This window comes from Dipteris shenzhenensis, chromosome 1 (genome assembly GCF_047967505.1).
Source record: "Dipteris shenzhenensis isolate YYH24624 ecotype China chromosome 1, Dip_SZ_1.0, whole genome shotgun sequence".
Classification (NCBI taxonomy): Eukaryota; Viridiplantae; Streptophyta; class Polypodiopsida; order Gleicheniales; family Dipteridaceae; genus Dipteris; species Dipteris shenzhenensis.
In genome coordinates this window covers 47,334,765-47,355,805 of record NC_141596.1, presented here as the reverse complement: position 1 = coordinate 47,355,805, position 21,041 = coordinate 47,334,765, and the positions used below count along the sequence as shown (strand labels likewise).

The 21,041-nt window shown below is 45.7% G+C and overlaps 1 protein-coding gene across 1 annotated transcript in view; it reads right to left on the bottom strand.

Moving 5' to 3' along the window:
* LOC147905948 (chloroplastic import inner membrane translocase subunit TIM22-2-like) overlaps positions 1 to 20,797 on the bottom strand; it is a 40,700-nt gene extending 19,903 nt beyond the window's left edge. The window contains exon 1 of the mRNA XM_087382392.1: positions 20,519 to 20,797. Within this exon, the coding sequence (XP_087238518.1) occupies positions 20,519 to 20,675 (157 nt within the window). The 5' untranslated portion in view covers positions 20,676 to 20,797. The remainder of the gene's footprint in view (positions 1 to 20,518) is intronic.
* Positions 20,798 to 21,041: the final 244 nt, after the last annotated feature.

Sequence of the window (21,041 nt, the reverse complement as noted above, 5' to 3'; positions counted from 1 at the left end):
CTAGCTCTAAGCCTCCCCAGGCTACCGGAGCTAGTCTTGTGTACCCAGTACACCTCAGATACCCATCCGTGCACATGACAAGATGGCTAAAATAGAAAGCAGATTCTCTTGATACCTGGAACATATAAAACTTCCACAAGTGTCATTGTATCACCTGACACTATGTGACTTGGATCTCTTTCATGGGATAAGCTGCATTGTTGCAGAAGTGACAATGCCCCCGTGTGGAGCATCACTCAAGGACTGAAATATAGATTTGCATGAGGCAATGTGCTTAGAAGCACTGTTGTCGAAATACCAAGCTGACGTAGAATCAGATATCGACAAAGCTGAAGCATGCATCGTTGGATTGTAGTGGCAGGTCACAACAAATGCAAACTCATCCTGAGCCAAGTTTGTTGCCTCATGAGAGTGATCATAGGCAGCAGGAGCATTTGTAACTGCAAGACCTTGCTGCTGGCTTTTCTTTTCCGAAGCAATGCGCTTCCAACAAGATGTCATGACCAGGCTTCATAAAATAATTACAGCGCTTTTTCTTCTTCCCACCAACAAGAGAAGAAGATGATGAGGTGCTAGATGAAGGTTTGGGCTTGCTGTAATTTTCCCCCCCTTTGCATTTGCCCCTGTGATCGGTGGCAAAGGCCTGATCTACATGAGTAAAAGCAGTCCCGTTTGACGACTCTGCTCCACTTGTAGGATTATGGAAACAGCTGATCGCAATTATAGTTGGCCACTAGCCTCAGGGACGTAGCAAATCCTTGGTATGACTCACGGAGCCCATCAAGTATTGTTGGACACTACCTCTAAATCTCGAACAATCTCATCAACATTGATAAGCTGCTCTCTAAAATCCCTGACCTCAGTGATATTTTGAATTTGATAGAGACTGACCAAAGTGTCCCATGCAGTCTCGGTTTGTCTTGCAAGACTAAATGCGAGGTATAACAACCCTCTTGCTATTCATAGCAATCACTGCATGGGCCTGTGCATCTCTCTTGTCCCAACGTATCTGTTCGAGTGTGTGGCAGGCCCTACGGCAGCAATGATCAATGAACTAAACGTGGTAATGCTAGGAAAGCTGCCAAATGCCTTTTTCCACTGCAAAATTGCAGCCCAATGCCAAAACCCCCAATTTGTACAGCGAAATAAGCCAAACTGAGGGCAATTTCCAAATTTGTCTGTAAAATTGTAATCTAGACTGCAATATCTGTCAAAGCCCCAAATTTGTCTGTAAACAGCATGTAAAAGTGCAGTAAAGACAAACTGTACAACTGAACAGCAGACGAGTATGGATGACATGTTTGGCAGTGCAAAGTATACAAACGGCGAATCTATAGGGAGGTACGTCGCTTGCATTTGAGCTAACGGCAAATAACTGGATGGATGTATGATGCTTCGCTTGCAATGACTGACAGCTATCCGTAAGTCCATACGTATGTATGATGAGTCACCACAGGCTATACTGTTGTAACTGTTGTGCAGTGTAGGGACGCGTCACCACATGCTACACGGATGAACGACGGATGAGGCTGGGCTGTCGTACGGGGATTGTTCTCCGTAGATGACAAGCACATGATGTACATACGGTGATGCTGTACGGATGAGAGATTGAAGCTGGACGATGGCATTGTGGGCAGAGCTTGAAGCTACTTGCTGGAGCAGTAGGTGAGGCATGCACTTCCAAATTTAGACTGAAGGAAGCGAGTGCAATGCACGTGCCAGAATCAGATAACTTGAGTGAACCTATCAAAAGGTAAAAGCGTAGGTTTATGTATCCCAAAAAAGATCTTCTTTGGAAGTATATGTGTGTACTAATTTCTCTTAGAAAAACAGTCATTTTAATGTCTTTATACAAGATCTCAAAAAAACATAACATGTTAAAGGAAATATATCATAATACTACAATAAATTGAGTATTGCATCAACTAACATCCTTCCAGTTAATCCATCAACAAAAAATTGATTCTTATGTTGTACTCAATTATAAAAGTTCTTCTTATGAATAGGCAATTTGTCATAAGACTTATACACTCCCTATTCATTGTATGTAGATTTCATCTCGAAGGATGTCACTATTATAGATAATCATGGGATAATCCTATCAATACCATACGTCTATATCAGTATCTACATAGGTGGAATCAAGAAAATTAATTTTCTTTCCATCCATAAAATAGACTTTAGCTTATCTTTGTGGTTTGCATAGGGACACTCACAAGTCTCAAATGGCACATCTCGATAGAAATTCTAACACTTGTCCTCCAAAGAAATGTCTAGTCTTTTAAAAGTATTCTCACATCATAGAATAAAGTAACTCACATAACTTGATAAAGATTAATGTCCAAGGATAATTTTCAACCATAAACATGAATGGAATTCATCATCTCTATTAATAGCCCTACAGTCGTATTCGGTCAACATCCGATTGGGTAGCTATACCACAAGTTTTTGTTAAGATAAGAAATTCAATTCTATTCGTAAGGTATATAAGTTTAAATTTGGCTAGATCTTTATGCCTTAGATTCTAGCATAACTCTTTAGAAAAAAGCATTTCTAAGAATCTGTAAGGCTCTTTTTTGGACCTTACCAAAAGTTCATTTCAAGGATAAGGCTCTTTTTTGGACCTTACCAAAAGTTCATTTCAAGGCTCTAGCGATAAGAATTGTCTTCATTATGTGTGGGCCATCACCCTTCAATTCCCATACTTATATTCAGATTCTATTGGCAATGGTGTCGTGCATTTCTAGTGCATGAATTTACATTAGCGTATTCCTAAAAACTATATCCTTCCCATATCCCTTGACCTTTGCCGCCCTCTCTCCCTCCCCTGCTGCCCCTTGCTCCCACCTACCTCCCCGCTTCCCACTCTCCTTTCTGCCCCCCGACAGCCCCTCCTCGCCTCGCCTATCCCCTCTTCTCCCTGCCGCTCTCTCTCTGCACCGCCACCTCGCCTCCGACTGTCCCCCCTGCTCCCCTGACCTTCTATCTGCCCCCTGCTTCAGCTCACAACCCCCCTTGCCTCACATTCTACCTCTCGACCCCTTCCTAGCCACCCCCGCCTGCTAACACTCACTCCAACTCACCCCTCAGTCCTCTCCGGCTGCTAACTCTCTCCCTCCCCTCTCCAATCTGCCCCCCCGACTGCTAACAGCCCCTCACCTATCTGCCCTCTTACTGCTAACAGCCCTTTCCCCTCACCTCTCAGCCCCCCGTCTTCCTATCTCCCCTCTAAGCCCTGCCCTATCGACCTCCACCTTCTCTTTCTATCCTCCCTCAGTGTAACGTATAGGGACTTGCTGTGCGGAAGCATAGTGAAAGGATGAATTCAAATAGAGAACTCAAGCATGATAACACCAGAGATCTTCCTGACTACTGTACACTGCTTTATTTATGATGTATAAATGCTGGCAAAAATGCCCTAACTACTGTCTGTACATGAGTGCCAATAGGCATACAAAACTGAGCTGGAAATTCCCCTATCTGAGGCGGAAACTGCAACTTGGGAGAACGAGCTATGCTGCTGAAACGGGACTGGAAACACCCGCTGCTGTCCAGGCAGTGCCCTTGCTGTGTGGATCATCTGCCCTGGTTGCAGGGTATATGGAGCTGATCATGGCAGGCTGAAGGGGCTGGATCTGTGTGCCTGGAAGCTGGGACTGCAGGTGACAAAAGCCCACACTATATGGAAAAGATCCCCTTACATAGGGCTGGAAAAAAGCCAATCTGGCAGGCACTTTGATGGAACTGTTTGGCCGGCCATTTCGACCCGACTTAGTCAAAGCCTTTAGGCCGAGCATGGGTGACCCAGCTGGCTTGCAAACAGGCTGCTTGGATAGCCCCAAATGGCGTGCACTTTGGCTTTGGCACCCATGCTGGCCTTTACTCCTTGCTGAGAACTGATGACTGTGCAGCCAGGTGTCACTGCCAACTATGCCTTGCACTGGTGCACGCGACACTCCCCTTTGCTGAGCTTCTTGTTAGGTCGATACCTTGCAACCCTTTGCCTAAGCAACCCGAACTGCTACGCCGTGGCTTGTGACCTTGGAGGCTAGGAATGGACCCATGTAGCTCGTGCCTGGCTTGTTTTTGGACTACGGCTCAGAATGGGGTACGGCATACGACAAAATATCATACTTGGGAAATAATGCTGCACTCAATGGCAAGTTTAGTGTGTCACAATGCACCCTAGTGCAAGGGCGCATGTGAGATCCCCCCCTTAAATACTAGATGGCGGTAGACACTGAATCCACCAAGCTAAGGTGATCATGATGACCACTAACTGCAGCTCGACATGGGCTGTCCTCCCATATGGACACAATACAACAGAGGGCCAAAGTCCCACCAAACCGTGGTCCTTTGTCCTCACCAAAAGATGCTGTCCTACTACCTCTGAGACACGCCTAGATCCCTGAGTCTGCGTGCTCACTGATGAGCATATGTAGACCTTAGACTCCGTGTCAGATCTCTCCACCTTCCTGCTTCAGTGTACAGCCTAGGTGGGCAGCTTCCGGTGAGCTATGTTTGCAGCTCCTCAGCCTTCGTTGTCCTCCTGGAGTGAGCCCAAAGGGTGCTGAACTGCTGTTCCAAAGTGCTCCTCCGATGGCTGCTCCAGAGATGTGATATGAGGCCCGAAGGGGGCCCTTTTATAGGGGCAGATGCCCCCACAAAACCCACCAACCAGCACCCTGCTGGCCGACTTTTTTGCCCCCCAAAAAACCAACTGAGGGCTACATTCAGGCCCTTTTGCAGGTCCATGTAGCTAACCTGCTTGGCCGACTCGTACCCTGCCTTCCCACTGACCTGTGGGGCTATAAAACTGGGCCTTTGATGTAGGCCATCCTTTGCTGGTTCTAGTGATGCCCTATAGGCCATGTTATGTGCCTTGTAGGCATAAGTGTAGGCACTTATTGTGTTAGTGCCTTCTATGCCACATAGGACACATAGTCCTATGTGACACCTAGGACACTTAGTCCTAGGCCTAGATACAAGTACTTTGTACTTGTGTTTAGTAACGTTATCCATCTATCTAAGTTTGTGTGACTATCATCTTCGACTCGTCCTATACTGCATACACTCTCTCTCTCTCTCTCTCTCTCAATCGTACCTTCAGTGGTATCAGAGTGCTCCTGGATCTGTTCTCCTGCCTCCGGATCTGCATCACACACAGATTCCAAGAAGTTGCGCTCCATCCGTACGATTGTACGGACTTGCGTACAGATTCCTGCAGTACCCGTCGCACCTGCTCCGTCGTACCTACGCGCTGTACCTGCACGCTGCATCGCTGTACTGCATTCCTGCTTCGCCGTACCTTCCGTACGTATTCCGTATTCTGCGTCATCACGTACCTTCAGTGGTAGTTCGCCGTACGCCGTACCTGCAGTGCGCCATCGTACCTTCAGTGGTATCACGCATTAAGTACTTTGTTGTACTTTGCCGTACTACCTTCCGTACCTGTATTTAATACTCCTGCTGTACGGAATCAGCATCTACAGTGACAGCCGTACGCTCTTCTCCGTACAGGTGTACTAGCACCGTATCTATTTTGTACAGGTTCATCTGCTCCGTACGATCATCTGCTCCGTACGTACACCTGCAGATCAACCGTCGTACAACTTGTACCTGCATTTCGTACACGTACTTTCAGAACAGCTGACCGTACAGCTTGTACCTGCCCCGAGTGCTTTGTACAATTTCGAAGTGCGAATTTATCTACAGGGCTTTTGCAAGACATTGCAAGATTTGGGGCTTTCACACATTTGCCCTCTTTTTGGCCTATTTGCCCTAAATAAATTTGGGGCTTTTGCCAAATTTGCTGTTTTTGCATTAGATTGCAGTACATTAAATCAGATTGCAGGACATTCAGTTACATTTGCAGGACATTGAGTCAGATTTGCAGGACATTGAGTCAGATTTGCATACATTGGGTCACATTTGCGAAATTTCAGCAAGATTTGGGGCTTTTCTGAATTTGCCCTCTTTTTGGCTTATTTGCCCTCAATAAATTTGGGGCTTTTGCCAAATTTGCTGTTTTTGCAGTGAACATTGCCTGTCACAATCACATTTGGGTCAGATCTACATTTGCCCTTTGATTTGGGTCAGAAATTTGCAGATATTTGCTGTCATTTTTGGACCGCCAGCTTATTGCAGTGATAGCCTTGAGGCTTTTTGGTTTTCAGGTCTTTTACAAGTTATCACAGTTGCTATGGCTGGGAACAATCAAGATTTATTTGGAGTTCTTCGTGAAGATGATAAGTTGGATGGCACCAACTATCCGATGTGGCTTATCTCATGAAACATATTCTTGTTGCAAAGCATTTGTGGAATATTGTTTCTGGGGCTGATCTGAGGCCAGCCAATCCTTCAGTGGTTGTTTCTACTGCTGCACCTTCTGCAGGTGGTACTACTTCTGATGCCTTTTCCTCTAGCACTTCTGCTGTTGCTCTTCCAACTCAAGAACAGTCTAGATGGGATGCAAGAGATGCAAATGCACATTCATGCATTGCTTTATCATGCAAGAGAATCATTATTCCACACATCCGTTCTTGCAGGACAGCAAAGGATGCTTGGGATAAATTGGCTTCTCTATATCAGATTCGCAATGAAGCTCGTGTTGCATATTTGAGAAGGCAATTACAGGAAGTGAATATGAATGAAGGTGAGTCAATGGATGCATATTTGACAAAGGTCAAGGACCTCATGGAACAGCTTGCCAACATTGATGAAGTGGTGCCAAATTCACAGCTTGTCAGTACTAAATTGAATGGACTACCAGATACATATCAAGGGTTTGCTACAACCCTTCGATTAGTGGCCATGGGTAATCCAGACCACTATTCTTTTGATCAGCTTGTTACTTTGCTTTTGCAGGAAGAGCAAAGTAGAGCTAACAGACAAGCAATTATTCCTGATCATGCATTTGCTTCACAGCAAACAGGAAGAGGCAAGGCTCCCAAGCCTATGGGCAAGCCAAAATCTGCACACAGCAGCTGCAATTCCTCTACGCATAGCAGCTGCAATTCCTCTCATGCATCTAAAAATACAGCAGATAAGGGAAAGAAGAAAAGATGCAATTATTGTCGCAAGCCTGGACATGACATTTCAGAATGCAAGAAGCGCATTGCTTCGGAGAAAAAGAAAGCAGGATTGACAGCTAATGCCTCACATGCCATTGAATCCCATGAGCCTGCAGATGCTTCACATGCACATGCTCTTCAGGATGATTGGGCATGGGCTGTCCATTGCTCATTTGATCCCTCCAAAGCTGATGCACTTTTTACTTCTAATGATGCTCAGTCCTGGTACTTTGATAGTGGTGCTTCCAAGCATGTCACATCTTGCAGACAGTTGTTTCATTCTTTAGCTGATGCACCTCGAGGGGGGACTGTTACATGTGCCAATAATGCTTCATATGCTGTAAAAGGAGTTGGAGATGTGCAGCTCACATCCATTTCCAGTCATCCTGTCACTCTGACAAATGTTCTTTTTGTGCCTGGAATTGAAGTCAACTTGATTTCAATTTCAGCAATTGCTACTTCAGGTTTCAGAGTAATTTTTTATGGCTACAGATGCCTAGTATATGATCTTCGTGATGACAATGCCATAGTTCTCACTGGCACCTTGCGAAAAGGGCTTTATCACCTTGATCATCATGCAGCTGCACTTTACACCGAAGCATTGGCTATTTCAGATTCACAGCTTGCTGAAACTCATCTGTCGCATGAGAGAATGGGCCATCTAAATTATAGAGCTCTTGCAAAGCTGCATTCACACCAGATGGCTAATGATGTACCTCAGACTCACACAGTTTCTAAACATGTGTGTGAGGGTTGTCTTTTGGGTAAGATGCATCGATTTCCTTTTCAAAAGAATTGTCCAAAACTCTCACAAAGGAAATTGCAGCTAGTACACAGTGATGTCTGTGGCCCAATGAGGACAAATGCCATTGGAGGATACAAGTATTTCATGACTCTCATTGATGATTTCACAAGGTATTGCTGGATATATCCTTTAAAGGCCAAATCTGAAGTTTTCTTATGCTTTCAGAGATGGCTGAACATGGTTGAGAATGAATCAGGCTGCAAGCTTGTCACCCTCAACACAGATAGGGGGGGTGAGTATATGTCAAAGGAGTTTGATGCATTTCTTTCTTCACGGGGCATTATTCACTCATGCACTACTCCTTACACTCCTCAGCAGAATCCTGTTTCTGAAAGGAAAAACAGGTCCACAATGGAGATGGCCAGATGCATGCTCAAGGCCAAGTCTTTGCCCAATAAATTTTGGCTTGATGCAGTAATGTGTGCCAACTATGTGCTGAATAGATCACCTACGCGGGCATTACAGACTATGACACCTTATGAAGCATGGAAAGGCAGGAAGCCTTCACTTTCACACATGAAAGTTTTTGGGTCTCTTGCGTATGTTCATGTACCATCTCAGCTTAGACATAAGCTTGATGACAAGGCAATCAAATGCATATTCATTGGTTACAGCCAGGAGAGCAGAGGGTATTGGTTATATCAACCAAATACTGGGAAGATTATTGTCAGTAGAGATGTGATCTTTGCTGAACATTCAGCTTCTCCTCTTGTGGACTGCAAAGCAAAGCCAGATATTGACATGTTTGATGCCTTTGAATCTTGGTTACCTCTACCATCATCAGAAGAAGATTTTGAGCAGCAACATGCGCCTCCTGTAGGCCCTCCACAAAGCAATAATCAGCCTCAACCTCATGCTGATTTGCAGGCTTCTCTTCCGGCACCAAATGATCCCATTACTCATGATGCAGTCCTTGAAGAAAGAGCTGTTAATAGACAGCAAAGGCAAGTTCCCAGATGGCTTCTTGATACATTGAGGGACAGCAAACAAGATCAGCCTTTTGCTGCCCGGACAAGATCAGGGAATAGACAGCATGGTCACTTTCTTGAGTTTGCACTCCTTGCTACAGCTTGCAATGAAGAGCCTTTGTGCCATAAAGATGCTTTTGACAGCAAAGAGTGGATGGATGCAATGAAAGCTGAGTTACAATCTATTGCCAAAAATGACACTTGGGAATTAGTAGATCTTCCACCTGGCAAGCATGCCATTGGAACGCGTTGGGTCTACAAATTAAAAAGAAAATCTGATGGCAGCATAGATCGATACAAAGCCCGTCTTGTTGCAAAAGGGTATGCCCAACAACAAGGCATTGACTTTGAGGAGACATTTGCTCCCACATCCAGGATTACTACCATTCAATGTGTCATTGCCATTGCAGCCCATCATCATTGGCAAGTGCACCAACTTGACATCAAGACTGCCTTTCTTCATGGGGATCTGCAGGAAGAAGTCTATGTCACTCAACCTCCTGGTTTTGAGGTTGTTAATTCTGAAAATAAGGTATGCCGGCTTAGAAAAGCCCTTTATGGTTTGAAGCAGGCACCCAGGGCATGGTATGCCAAAATTCATGCACACTTACTATCCCTTAGTTTTCAGAATAGTCCCACAGAACCCACTCTTTATTTCCGTGGGAGTGGATCTGATTTTTTAGTGCTGATTTTATATGTGGATGATATGCTTATCACGGGCCCCGATACTCAGCAAATTGCAGCTTTCAAAGCTGATTTGCAGCAGATTTTTGACATGTCAGACATGGGACGGCTCCATTATTATTTGGGCATTCAGTTTGCTCATGTTGAGGGGGGTATCATGATGTCTCAGTCCAAGTATATTGGACAGCTCCTTGATCGTTTTCAGTTTGAGGATTGCAAGCCAATCTCTACTCCAGTGGACCCTGGCTTCAAATTCTCAGCTCATGATGGGAGCCCACCATGTGATATCACTCTTTATCAGCAGGCTGTTGGATGCCTTATTTATTTATGTCACACCAGACCTGACTTGCAGTATGCAGTATCTCAGCTCAGCAGATTCATGCACATGCCCAGTTCACAGCATTGGCAGGCAGTGAAAAGAGTCTTCAGATATCTCAGAGGCACTCAGGATTTAGCCCTCTTCTATGGTGATCAGGGTTCACTTACCATGCATGCTTACACGGATAGTGACTGGGCAGGATGTTCCGACACCAGAGTGTCACATACTGGCAATTGTTTTTTGCTTGGCAATTCATGTATTTCTTGGCTCAGCAAGAAGCAACCGACAGTTGCCACGTCTAGTTGTGAGGCTGAGTACAGGGCAGCCTTCACCGCTACAGTAGATTGTGTTTGGCTTTGACAGTTACTTACATATCTTGGTATTTGCCAGACATCCTCCACTATTGTCTACACTGACAGCCAGAGTGCTTTGGCCATTGCGCGTAACCCAGTGTTTCATGCGCGTACCAAGCATATTGAAGTTCACTATCATTATGTTCGGGAGCGGTTGTCAGCAGGCGACATAGAGTTGTCCTATCTTCCCACAGAGGACAACATCGCAGATATGTTTACAAAGGCACTTCCTCGTCCCAAGTTCGAAGTCTTCCGACAGGCTTTACACTTGGTTCCCTTTGTTACATGATCTGACATTCCTTGTACATTCATAGGTGGCTATATCCTTTTGGATGAACATGTGCCACCATGACCAGAAACTACCAGGTATTCTGAGACGTTTCCAGAATACTTCAGCCCATCCCATGGAGGGGGGTTTGTAGGCCATCCTTTGCTGGTTCTAGTGATGCCCTATAGGCCATGGTATGTGCCTTGTAGGCATAAGTGTAGACACTTATTGTGTTAGTGCCTTCTATGCCACATAGGACACATAGTCCTATGTGACACCTAGGACACTTAGTCCTAGGCCTAGATACAAGTACTTTATACTTGTGTTTAGTAACGTTATCCATCTATCTAAGTTTGTGTGACTATCATCTTCGACTCGTCCTGTACTGCATACACTCTCTCTCTCAATCGTACCTTCATTTGACCCTTCACTCCATGCGGGGGCCCAGTCCCTTTGTCCGCTCCATCACGGGCCTGGTTGGCTGGCTCCAACCAGCCCAACCAGCACTCATTTTGGCTGACCCTGCTGCTGTTCTCCCTGCGTTGGTCCTGGGCCTGTTGCAGGCCATAAGCCTGCCCACAATCCATGCCACAAGTGTGCCTTTGCCTTACAATCCCGCCTTTGTTTGCTGTGAAGTGCTGCCCATGTGGCGGCCCCCTCTCCCTCTTTTCTCTGGGCAGATCTTGCCCTAGGTCTCCCTCCCCCATGCTCTCCTCATTTGCTGGCTTACAGATGGGGAGGTGACCTTTCCAACACCCCCTCTCACCGACATATCTCGGCCCAACAGCCCAACAGCTCCCAAGATCAGACCCTTTGGGACAATCCGGTGTCAATTCTGATTCCTGGCTTTTCAACCAATGGCTCCTGCTCCCCCACGTCTGGTCTTGCACAAACAAACCATCCTAGTACACATGTCCATCCAAGGTAGTACCAAATGGCACCACCGTCGGACTCCTTGTTCTTTTGATCCACCTTCTTCTTTCTACAATCCTTCGCAAAATGCCTTGGCTCATCACAATAGAAGCATTTCTTCTTCTGCTTCCTCTTCTTACTAGAAGTGTCCTCTTCATCTCCAGAGTCATCCTTCTTGGACTTGCCTTCGCTAGGCTTGCCTTATCCTTTGCCAATAACGCCTTGTTGTCGTTGTCTTTGTTATAGAGCTTCTCCCGAGCTTCTTCCTATAGCAATAAAGGACCCAATTCCTCAAAGGTCAGAGGTTTGGTCATCTGTCCTACTGTCACAGTCGTAACGAAGCTCTTGAAACCGCGTGGTAGCATCCCAAGTACCATCAAGGCCAACTGGCTTGATTCCACCTTCCCAACCGATGCTAGTTGATCTCTCACCACCTTGACTTTAGTCAAGTGGTCATGAACCGAATCTCCCTCATCCATATCCAAGTCGTAGAGTTGACGCTGAAGAGTCAAGATGCAAGATGTATTATCTGTCTCATACAAATCCTTCAGAATGGCCCACCCCTCTACTGATGTGTCTGTCATCTTACATGAGAAATTACTGAGCCGCCGTTGTCCCAACAATCAAGGCCAGGGGTTGGGCATCTCTATCCTCCCACCCTTCAAGTTCATCTCCATCTATGGGTACAAGTATCGTCCCCTCTTTGTCCAACACTTCGGCATCGCCTTTGTTGCCATTGTCAGCTTCCACAATTTTCGAGCCACTAAATGACTCCGGATCTTCACCTTCTAGATAGGATAATTGGTCCCATCCAATTTCCCGAACCCTCCAAAGTTAGGGATAGTGAAAGAAGGAACTGCAAGGGGGTCCAATAGGACATGCTCCCCCTACCCGAGGAGCTCCATTTGCTCCTGTGGGAGAGCTGGTCGAAAAGGTTATGAGCATTCAGACAGTACATTACTCTAGGACATCGTCAATGATGAGCTCTCGTACGAAGTGGTAATGGACGTCGATGTGCTTCGTCCATGCATGGAACAATGGGTCCTTCACGATGGCTATGCAACTTTGCTTGTCGCACATGATCACCATCGCCGCCTCCTAAAACACGTCCATATACCTAGATGAATCCAGGAACATTCCCAAACTCATCCTCTAAAAACACAACATAGTGCAGTTTCAATCTCATGATAGTCACTCACAAGGTTGAAAACCATGAACTCCATCATGCATAGCAGGGACTAGCTACTATGACATCCCCACTGACGTCATCAGCGCCCAATAGTGGGTGTAGACCATAGTATAAAAATATGCTCTCACACATACAAATCCACACACCCACACATACTTAAGCATCCATTTATACAAAGTCTTCGTACTGAGTTTCTGTCGGCACTCCGGAGGTGAAGGGCAGACTCAGCCATGATGAAGGCTAGCACTAAAGGAGAAGGCTAATCAAAAGGTATCCATATCTTCAAGTATCCACCTAAGCCACAATGTTTGGCATGTTGTAGTGCACACAACTCGGTACTCCGTCTCTGTAGAAGAAAGGACAACTTAGGATTGGTTCTTGCTCAGCTAGGAAATGGCCCTTGAAGTCGAACGCCTGGTGTCGTTGTCACTTGCTCAATCTGAGTCACAGCCTATCTCAATCCCAGTAGTGTATGCCATCTTGTATGTGCAAGTACCCTTCAGATACCTCAGCACTCGTAGACCTGTCTTCCAGTGATAGAAGTTTTCCTGATTTGGCACAATCTCTGGTATCCAATTTGTGCTCCTAAACAAAAAGAATATCAATGGGGCCCCTAGTAACACCTAGATGGGGCTGAATATGAATCAGCTGCCTACGATAGTGATGTGGCACACCACCCACGTCCTGTATGTTCCAACTAACAATCATCATCCATGCAAGGAAGTCAGATGAAACATCTTACCTGACCTGGTAGCTGAAACAAACCTACCCTAGGTAGACTCTTACTCGCCAAGGGGAGGAAAATCCATGGGAGAAAGAACCCCTACACCTGTAGAGGGGGGTGCCCTGTCGATAGGGATTCCCAAAATAGCATTCCCAAAAGTGAAGGGTACAAACTCCTCCTCCCCAATATCCACCAAATCTACAAGTATGGAGAAGGAGTTCCTATGAATCAAGCCTGGCAAAGGAATACGAAGAATCCCCGCACTTGAAGAAGGTGAAGGAGAGGCAACTCTGTTGCCTCTATCAATAGAGGTAGACCGAAGAGCAAAAGAGGCAAGGGCTGCACCAAAGAAGGGCCAGGAGACTGAGTTAGAAACATGGTGGAGAGAGAGAGAGAGAGAGAGAGAGAGAACGTTAGGGTGTGAGGGAATGATGCACAAATGAAGACATAATGAAAAGGTTCTCATTCATTCATCAAGTATGACAAGACAAGTGAAGTACAAGCCTTATATAGGCTACTCACTCACACACTAGCACCTAGTGCATATGGGATAAGTCCCATGATGACACGTGGCACTCACACATGACTCACACACATAGACTAGTAGTAGATCACCTAGTACTTCACACTAACACATCACATCACCACACTCTTTGGCTATGATATTGCCAACACCCCCATTCATAGCAAAGAGGTGTGAGATGCAACACGCAAGAGTAGACCAATCCTTCCTCCACCGCAATACTACAAAGAGCAAGTCCAACTATCCAACACCTCCCGTCTCATAGTGACTTCTCAGTCAGCTTGCGACCGGCAAGGGCAAACCATCACTCGTCATCCCCCCTTACTTTGAACTGGGTGGTCAATACCATCGACCAAAGTTAAACACAATACAATCATTTTTGGGGGATAACCCAGGACAGAGGACCTCTTATTGACTCTTCAAACATTCATTTTAGAGGGACTACTCAAGGCCGAGAACCTTTAACTCAAACATAGAAATATTTTCATTCATTTTATGCATAGCAAGGGCTGAGAACCCATGATCCCGAAGTAGCTACCGCACAAGAGTGTGCACATCCTGATGCGAAGAGGTATGTCGGTGAAGAACCAGGCAAGGATTCCCGCAAATGATGTGTCGATGAAGGCCATAGGAGCAGCTACCGAGGGACAGCATGTCATGACTCTCAATGTGCCAATCGGAGAGTCACCGAATGAGAAGAAGAGCCTCGGAGGCTCCAAAATGTAAACCCTGATCAAAACACAGCAAGAGGGTGTCCGGAAAGGCAAACCCTAATGAAAAAGCAGCAAGATTACACCTCGAGATGACGCAGGACAGCTCCAAAGTGAAAAGCGGCTCCCTGGAACAGCTTCGAATGCTTCAGAGCTCTTGTAGATGTTCGCAGCAGATAGGCGGTGGCTGTAAATGCTCTAAAATACACACAGCAGCGCCCAAAGTCCAAAGGCGGTTGCTGTAGGTGCTCCAAAAGCGCAACAGCAGTTCTCTGAAGTGATTGGCGGCTCCCTAGAACAACTCTGAATGTTGTAGTAGGCCACCACAATGAAAACCGACTGTTGTAGATGAGCTGGAAGCCAGGAACAGCTCCAAAAATGCTGCTGTAGTAGGCGGTCCTGCAGCAACACTCTCAAACCAGCTCGAAAATGCAACAGTAGCCTCAAAACAAGTCAAAAAAACCTTCAAAAACCTCGAATTACTGGAAAGAATGCTGCCAGGTGGCCGACTTCACAGCAGCAGCAATAAAAGACAGTTTTGGCGTCGAAAACCTTCACACCTTGCAGGTACCTCCAAGAAAACGCAGGGAGACTCCCGGGCCGGTCAGGAGAAGCGGAGACGCTTCCTCCGGGCTTGGGACACACAGGGCCTCTTCTTCGCGCAGACTACGCAGGGCCTTCGGTGGCATTACTCACCACCCCGATGGCTGTTCATTCATACTCGTCTTATCCCTCCGTGAGAGGATGGTTTATTTTGCTACCTTTTAGGGCTGCGTCCGATTTGTGAACGCAGCCGTCAGCTATAAGCTGACCTCTTGTATCTTGTTCTCGAAGTAATATAATTAGCACTGTTTTTTCGGCAAAAAAAAAAAAACCTCCAAGAAAACGCACAGGCCAGTAGGGAATAGGTCGCCTAGTGCTCCACAAGAGCTTGAATAGAGGCGGCTGGCTGTAAGGTCAGAAACAAATGCAAAATGGATGCAAGGAGGGGCAGATAGAGGCGGAATTGAGGCAGCAATCTATGGAGAAGGAGGCTGAAGCAGAATTAGGGTTAGGGCAAGAGTGACAAATTAGGGTTAGGGCAAGGGTGACGTGGAAGCTATAAAAGGTGGCTCTGATACCATGTTAGAAACATGGTGGAGAGAGAGAGAGAGAGAGAGAGAGAGAGAGAGAGAGAGGGTTAGGGTGTGAGGAAATGATGCACAAATGAAGACATAATGAAAAGGCTCTCATTCATTCATCAAGTATGACAAGACAAGTGAAGTACAAGCCTTATATAGGCTACTCACTCACACACTAGCACCTAGTGCATATGGGATAAGTCCCATGATGACACGTGGCACTCACACATGACTCACACACATAGACTAGTACTAGGTGATCTAGTACTTCACACTAACACATCACATCACCACACTCTTTGGCTATGATATCGCCAACACAACTAAAGCATGTAATTGGTATAAGCCGTCGTCCTCGACACCTTGGGCCACCATCTGACCGTCTTCCTTGGAAGTGCGGTACTTCCCCATTCTCGAAGAGTACTAACATCTTATGCTTATCCATCTAACTCACAAAGAGCAAATTCTTGCACTGGTCTGGAATAAACAGCACACTGAATCTAACCTTCTCTTCTCGTGCTGTAGTGATGAAAGGAATGCTGTCAACCCCCCTTCATAGGGCATGTCGAGCTATCCCCTACGGTCACCTTCGAGTCGAGATGGATTCCCTCCATGGTCTTGAACCACTACTTGTTGGACATGTGTTTTGAGGCACCACTGTCCACATACCAAGCCTCCTTGTGGTCACTCGCTATATGAGCAAAGCAGTGCTCTATGCACAAGAAAAGCTCTCCAATAGTGACGTTGATGCGTCTGTCTTAGGCTACTCCTTGCTATGAGACTTCTCCTTTTTCTTTTGATCCACCTTCTTCTTCCGGCAGTCTTTCGCATAATGACAAAGCTTTTCACAGTAGAACCATTTTATCTTCTTTTTCTGCTCCAAGTTGTTGGCCTTGCGTCGTTTGGAGTCCTTGGACTTGCCCTTACCGAGCTTGTCCTTCGCCAAAAGTGCTTTATCATTGTCCTTGTTGTACAACTTCTCCTGGGCTTCCTCCTGTAGTAGCAAGGGCCCAAGCTCTTCGAATTCAAAGGCTTGGTCCTTTGTTCTACTCTCACAGTGGTGACGAATCCCTTGAAGCTGTGTGGTAAACTCCCGAGTGTCAAGAGTGCCAACTGACAGGTGTCCACCTTCTGACCAACCAATGCCAGTTGATCTCTTACCACTTCACCTTTCGTCAAGTGGTCAAGTATTGACTCTCCCTCATTCATGTGCATATTGACAAGCTCATGCTGGAGTCAAGATACGAGAAGTGTGATCTGTCTCATACAAGTATTTAAAGTGGCCCACGCCTCCACTGACGAGTCAACCATCTTGATATGAGGAATCATAGAGTCCGTCGTCGTCCCTATGATTAAAGCCAAGGCATGGGAATCTCTATCCTCCCATGCTTCGAGTTCATCTTTGTCCACCGGCATCAAGATTTAGAATCCTGCCCTTGTGATCTACAACATCCTCTGGCTTTGCGTCCACTCCCATCGTGAGCTTCCAAAGCTTCCGGGCCACAAGGTGACTCCATAACTTTACCTTCCAGATGGGGTAATTTGTGCCCATCTAGCTTACCAGACTCTTTGAAGTTAGGGCCCCTAGGCAGCCTATATAAAGGACTGCCAGGGGGTCCAGTAGGACTTCTTCCAGCCTCCAATGCTGCTGGTATGCAGCCCAAAACTGTCCCCTCCCCCTCACAATCTATTGCCCCTTTGTCCCCACTAATCAGGGGCTCACAGATGGGTGCATTGATCTCTGACAGGTGGTTCTTCCGAAGTAGGAAGGGTGTATGCCAGCAGTCGGTAGCCAGTATCATACCATTAGCCTTCCAGAGTTCAGTGACCCGCATCAACAGCCTAATCAGCCCTCAGCATTTCACAAGGGCAGCTTCCATTCATATTTCCAAGCACCTATTAGAGTGCCATACCACCCAGTGATCATAAGTTCGCAGAAGTAGCGTGGTGGGGATGATTGGGCACAGCAATTCAGCTTTCAGTCTTCGCAGCAATACAGGTTCTCAAGAGTCTACATTGAGCCACATTTTTACCACCACAAGGCATTATCTACAGCAGTTACGCAGTACATTCACAGTTCCAATGCGAGTACATTTCTTTGGGAGGACAGTCAAGTTCCGAGCCACAGTTAGTGTTCATCACAATCACTTTTGCTTGGCAGGTTCATTCAGTCCCTCAGCATCTACCACCATCTAGAACATAAGCAGGAGGGAATGTCAAATGCACTACTAACACACTGGCTGGCCAAGCTTAGACCACCAAAAAGCACAAAACAAAAGCCAAACAAGGGCAAAAACAGGCGGCCAACCTCCATCCAGAGGAGGGCAGTACAGCAGCATTCGAAGGCCATCCGGAGGCTATTCAATCCGCCCAGACCAGGGCAGCCAACTGACCACCCAGGTCAGTCTAACCTGGTCGATGAACTGGTTGACACAGCAAATCCACAAATCCAGCCGCGCATTTCGCACTCATTTTGCAGCAGCATAATACTCTGAGGGGTATACATTTTGTACGCCATTCTGGCAATAATGTACAGACAGTAGTTAGGTCATTTATGCCAGCATCATAAATAAAGCAATGTGCAATAGTTAGGAAGATCTCTTGTGTCTCTCATGCTTGAGTTCTCTGTTTGCATTCATCTATTTCTGCACAGCAAGTCCCCGCATTTTACAGTCCACCTACTTGGTGAAGGGAATGCATCACTTGCTTGCTGAATGTTATAAAATGGAGTTCCATTACAACAGAATTGACCTTTCCATTGAGAACAAAGCAGGGGGACAAGGATAACACCACCAACTTATCTAGAGGCAGAGAGAGAGAGAGAGAGAGAGAGAGAGAGAGAGAGAGAGAGAGAGAGAGAGAGAGAGCATCCAACATAAGCATCCTTTGATACCAATAGCTTGCATGAGAACCTGGCTGCCTCCAACACATGCCCTGTAGAAAATTATGCAAGAGAAGCTGAGAGAGAGAGAGAGAGAGAGAGAGAGAGAGAGAGGGAGAGAGAGCATCCACAACTTGTTCTAACGGGTATGTTCTATCACAAATGCACCTGCAATGATCTCAGAATTTCTCGAATTAAACAATGGACAAAAGTAGTCTCATGTTTTAGGTTTTATGATTGTGGCAACTTTAGATTTATATGTAGACTCACCATCTGCTATATACAAGTTGGTTAGTAGTTCACATACTCCAATCGGTACACGAATCATGTGATTGGTGACAAGTCAATATGATACAGTTGTGTAGAAAGATTAATCTTAAGACTTTGACGCATGGCAGCAAAAGTATCATATCACACATGCCAGGTGCTGCATGCTCCACACCACTGTAGACTGTTTATATTTCACTGCAAAACAGCATAAGACAGCTTGTGAATGCTGAAATCTGTTGCAAATTGGCACATAACCCTGGATACTAGGGCTGAAAGCTTCACATTCTAAACCTTGGGTCACTTGTCTGAGCACCTTCATGACCTCTAGGTCCACTACTACTAGGTGAAGGAATGCATTACTTGCTTGCTGAATGGTTTTTGGGAGCTTTTAGATGCGCGCGCGCGCACACACACACACACAGAGCATCCACAACTTGTTCCAACGAGTACGTTCTATTACACATGCTAAAATGAACCTGCGATGATCTCCAAATTTCTCGAATTAAACCATGGACAAAAGTAGTCTCGTGTTTTATTTAGGTTTTATGATTGTAGCAACTTTAATTTACAGTCTCACCATTCTGCTGTATACAAGTTGGTTAGCAGTTCACGTACTCCAAATCGGTACATGAATCATGTGATTGGTGACAAGTCAATGATGAACTAATCCTAGTTGTGTAGAAAGATTGATCATAAGACTTTGACGCATAACAGCAAAAGTATCCTATCACACATGCCAAGTGGCAGCCAGTAACTGACAACAAAAAATGGATAGAGGGTCTACAGGTGGTATGGCAGATTGCCATATTCCACTAAGTTATTATAACGCATTTCACAATGAACAAGAGCTGCAAGCAACCTCACAGGTCAAATCTGATCCATCCTATGATGCCAAACAGCTTCATAGACTGTAAAGAGAGTGCACGCTGCCATTCCCCACTGACCAGTCCATTAAACTAAACAAACCACGCAGATTTAATTTCTGAAAAAAGGTATCTTGACCCAATGACAACAACCAAGCTCCAGAGAATCACAAAAACCTATCAATTATAATTGGAATTCCTGACGGCAGTGTTTGGAGACAACTTGGAATTACTAGAAATGCACTTAAAATCCCATGTTAATCAAAAGGAGTCAGAAGAGTGCAAAAATCAGAATTTGTTGAGAAAGATAAAGATCTGATAATGGCTCAACCAACAACTGAATTTAGGAGTAATTGCTTCTAGACCGCTCAGTCTTGATCGTTAGGAGTAATTGCCAACAACTGAATTTAGTTTCTATACGGGTCAAGGCCTGCATGTTCCATGGTGAACATAGGTCACGATTGGCAATTACTCCTAACAATCAAGACTGAGCGGTCTAGAATGCTCTGCATATTCGCTGTGAAAAGGATTTACTGTGGACTTAAGAAGCATTCGTTTTGAAACAATTTGACATCCTCAAGCCCACAGAGCAGACACGTCGTTTCTACATTGAAAGTAGTGAGCATCTTCGATTCATTGTTTGCAAAACCTGTGAAGCGAGTGTTCTACTACTAAGTTACCAAAAGTGGACACGTACAATTATTGACAAGATCATTGCATCAATTTTCTCTATGTATGTTACACCTCAATGACAACTTAGAGCGAAAATCAGATGTTATACTTCTGCAGGGAGGACCTGCAAGCGACAGGGATTTTAAAAGATGTAAATGATTGGGGAGACGCAATGAGGCGTACCGAAGCCGAAAACGGAACCCATGACACCGCCAGCAAAACCGTCACGAAGGCCACTGAAGAGGCAGACGACAGGGCCATCGCCAGGAGCAGCAGGGCCGTCTCCATGCTGAGGAGGAAGGTCCCCATCATCAGAACCAGGAGAAGGATAAGCTTCCATAGCCCACGTGTTCAAGGTGACCTCGAATGTCACAATTACAAGCTCTTCTCGACACAATACTTATGTAGCTATAACAATAGACAATAAGACTCCAACATTAAGACTCCCTCCTGTTAAAAGTGTTTGACTTTCCTCTTAACCTAGCCCTATCTCTAAGGATGAGGGGGGGCCCTTTGGAATGAAATTGTTACACGTGAAGGGAAAACTTTGTCTTTACATACCACGAGTAGCATGACCCGTCTACGACCCGTCTCTGGTGGGTCCCAAGGTGGGATGTATAGAATGCCAATTTTCAATTTTAGGTAGATGGGCTTTCCAACTTTGTATGCCCTTTGTGTTTCATTTAATGCACATTTTTAATATATG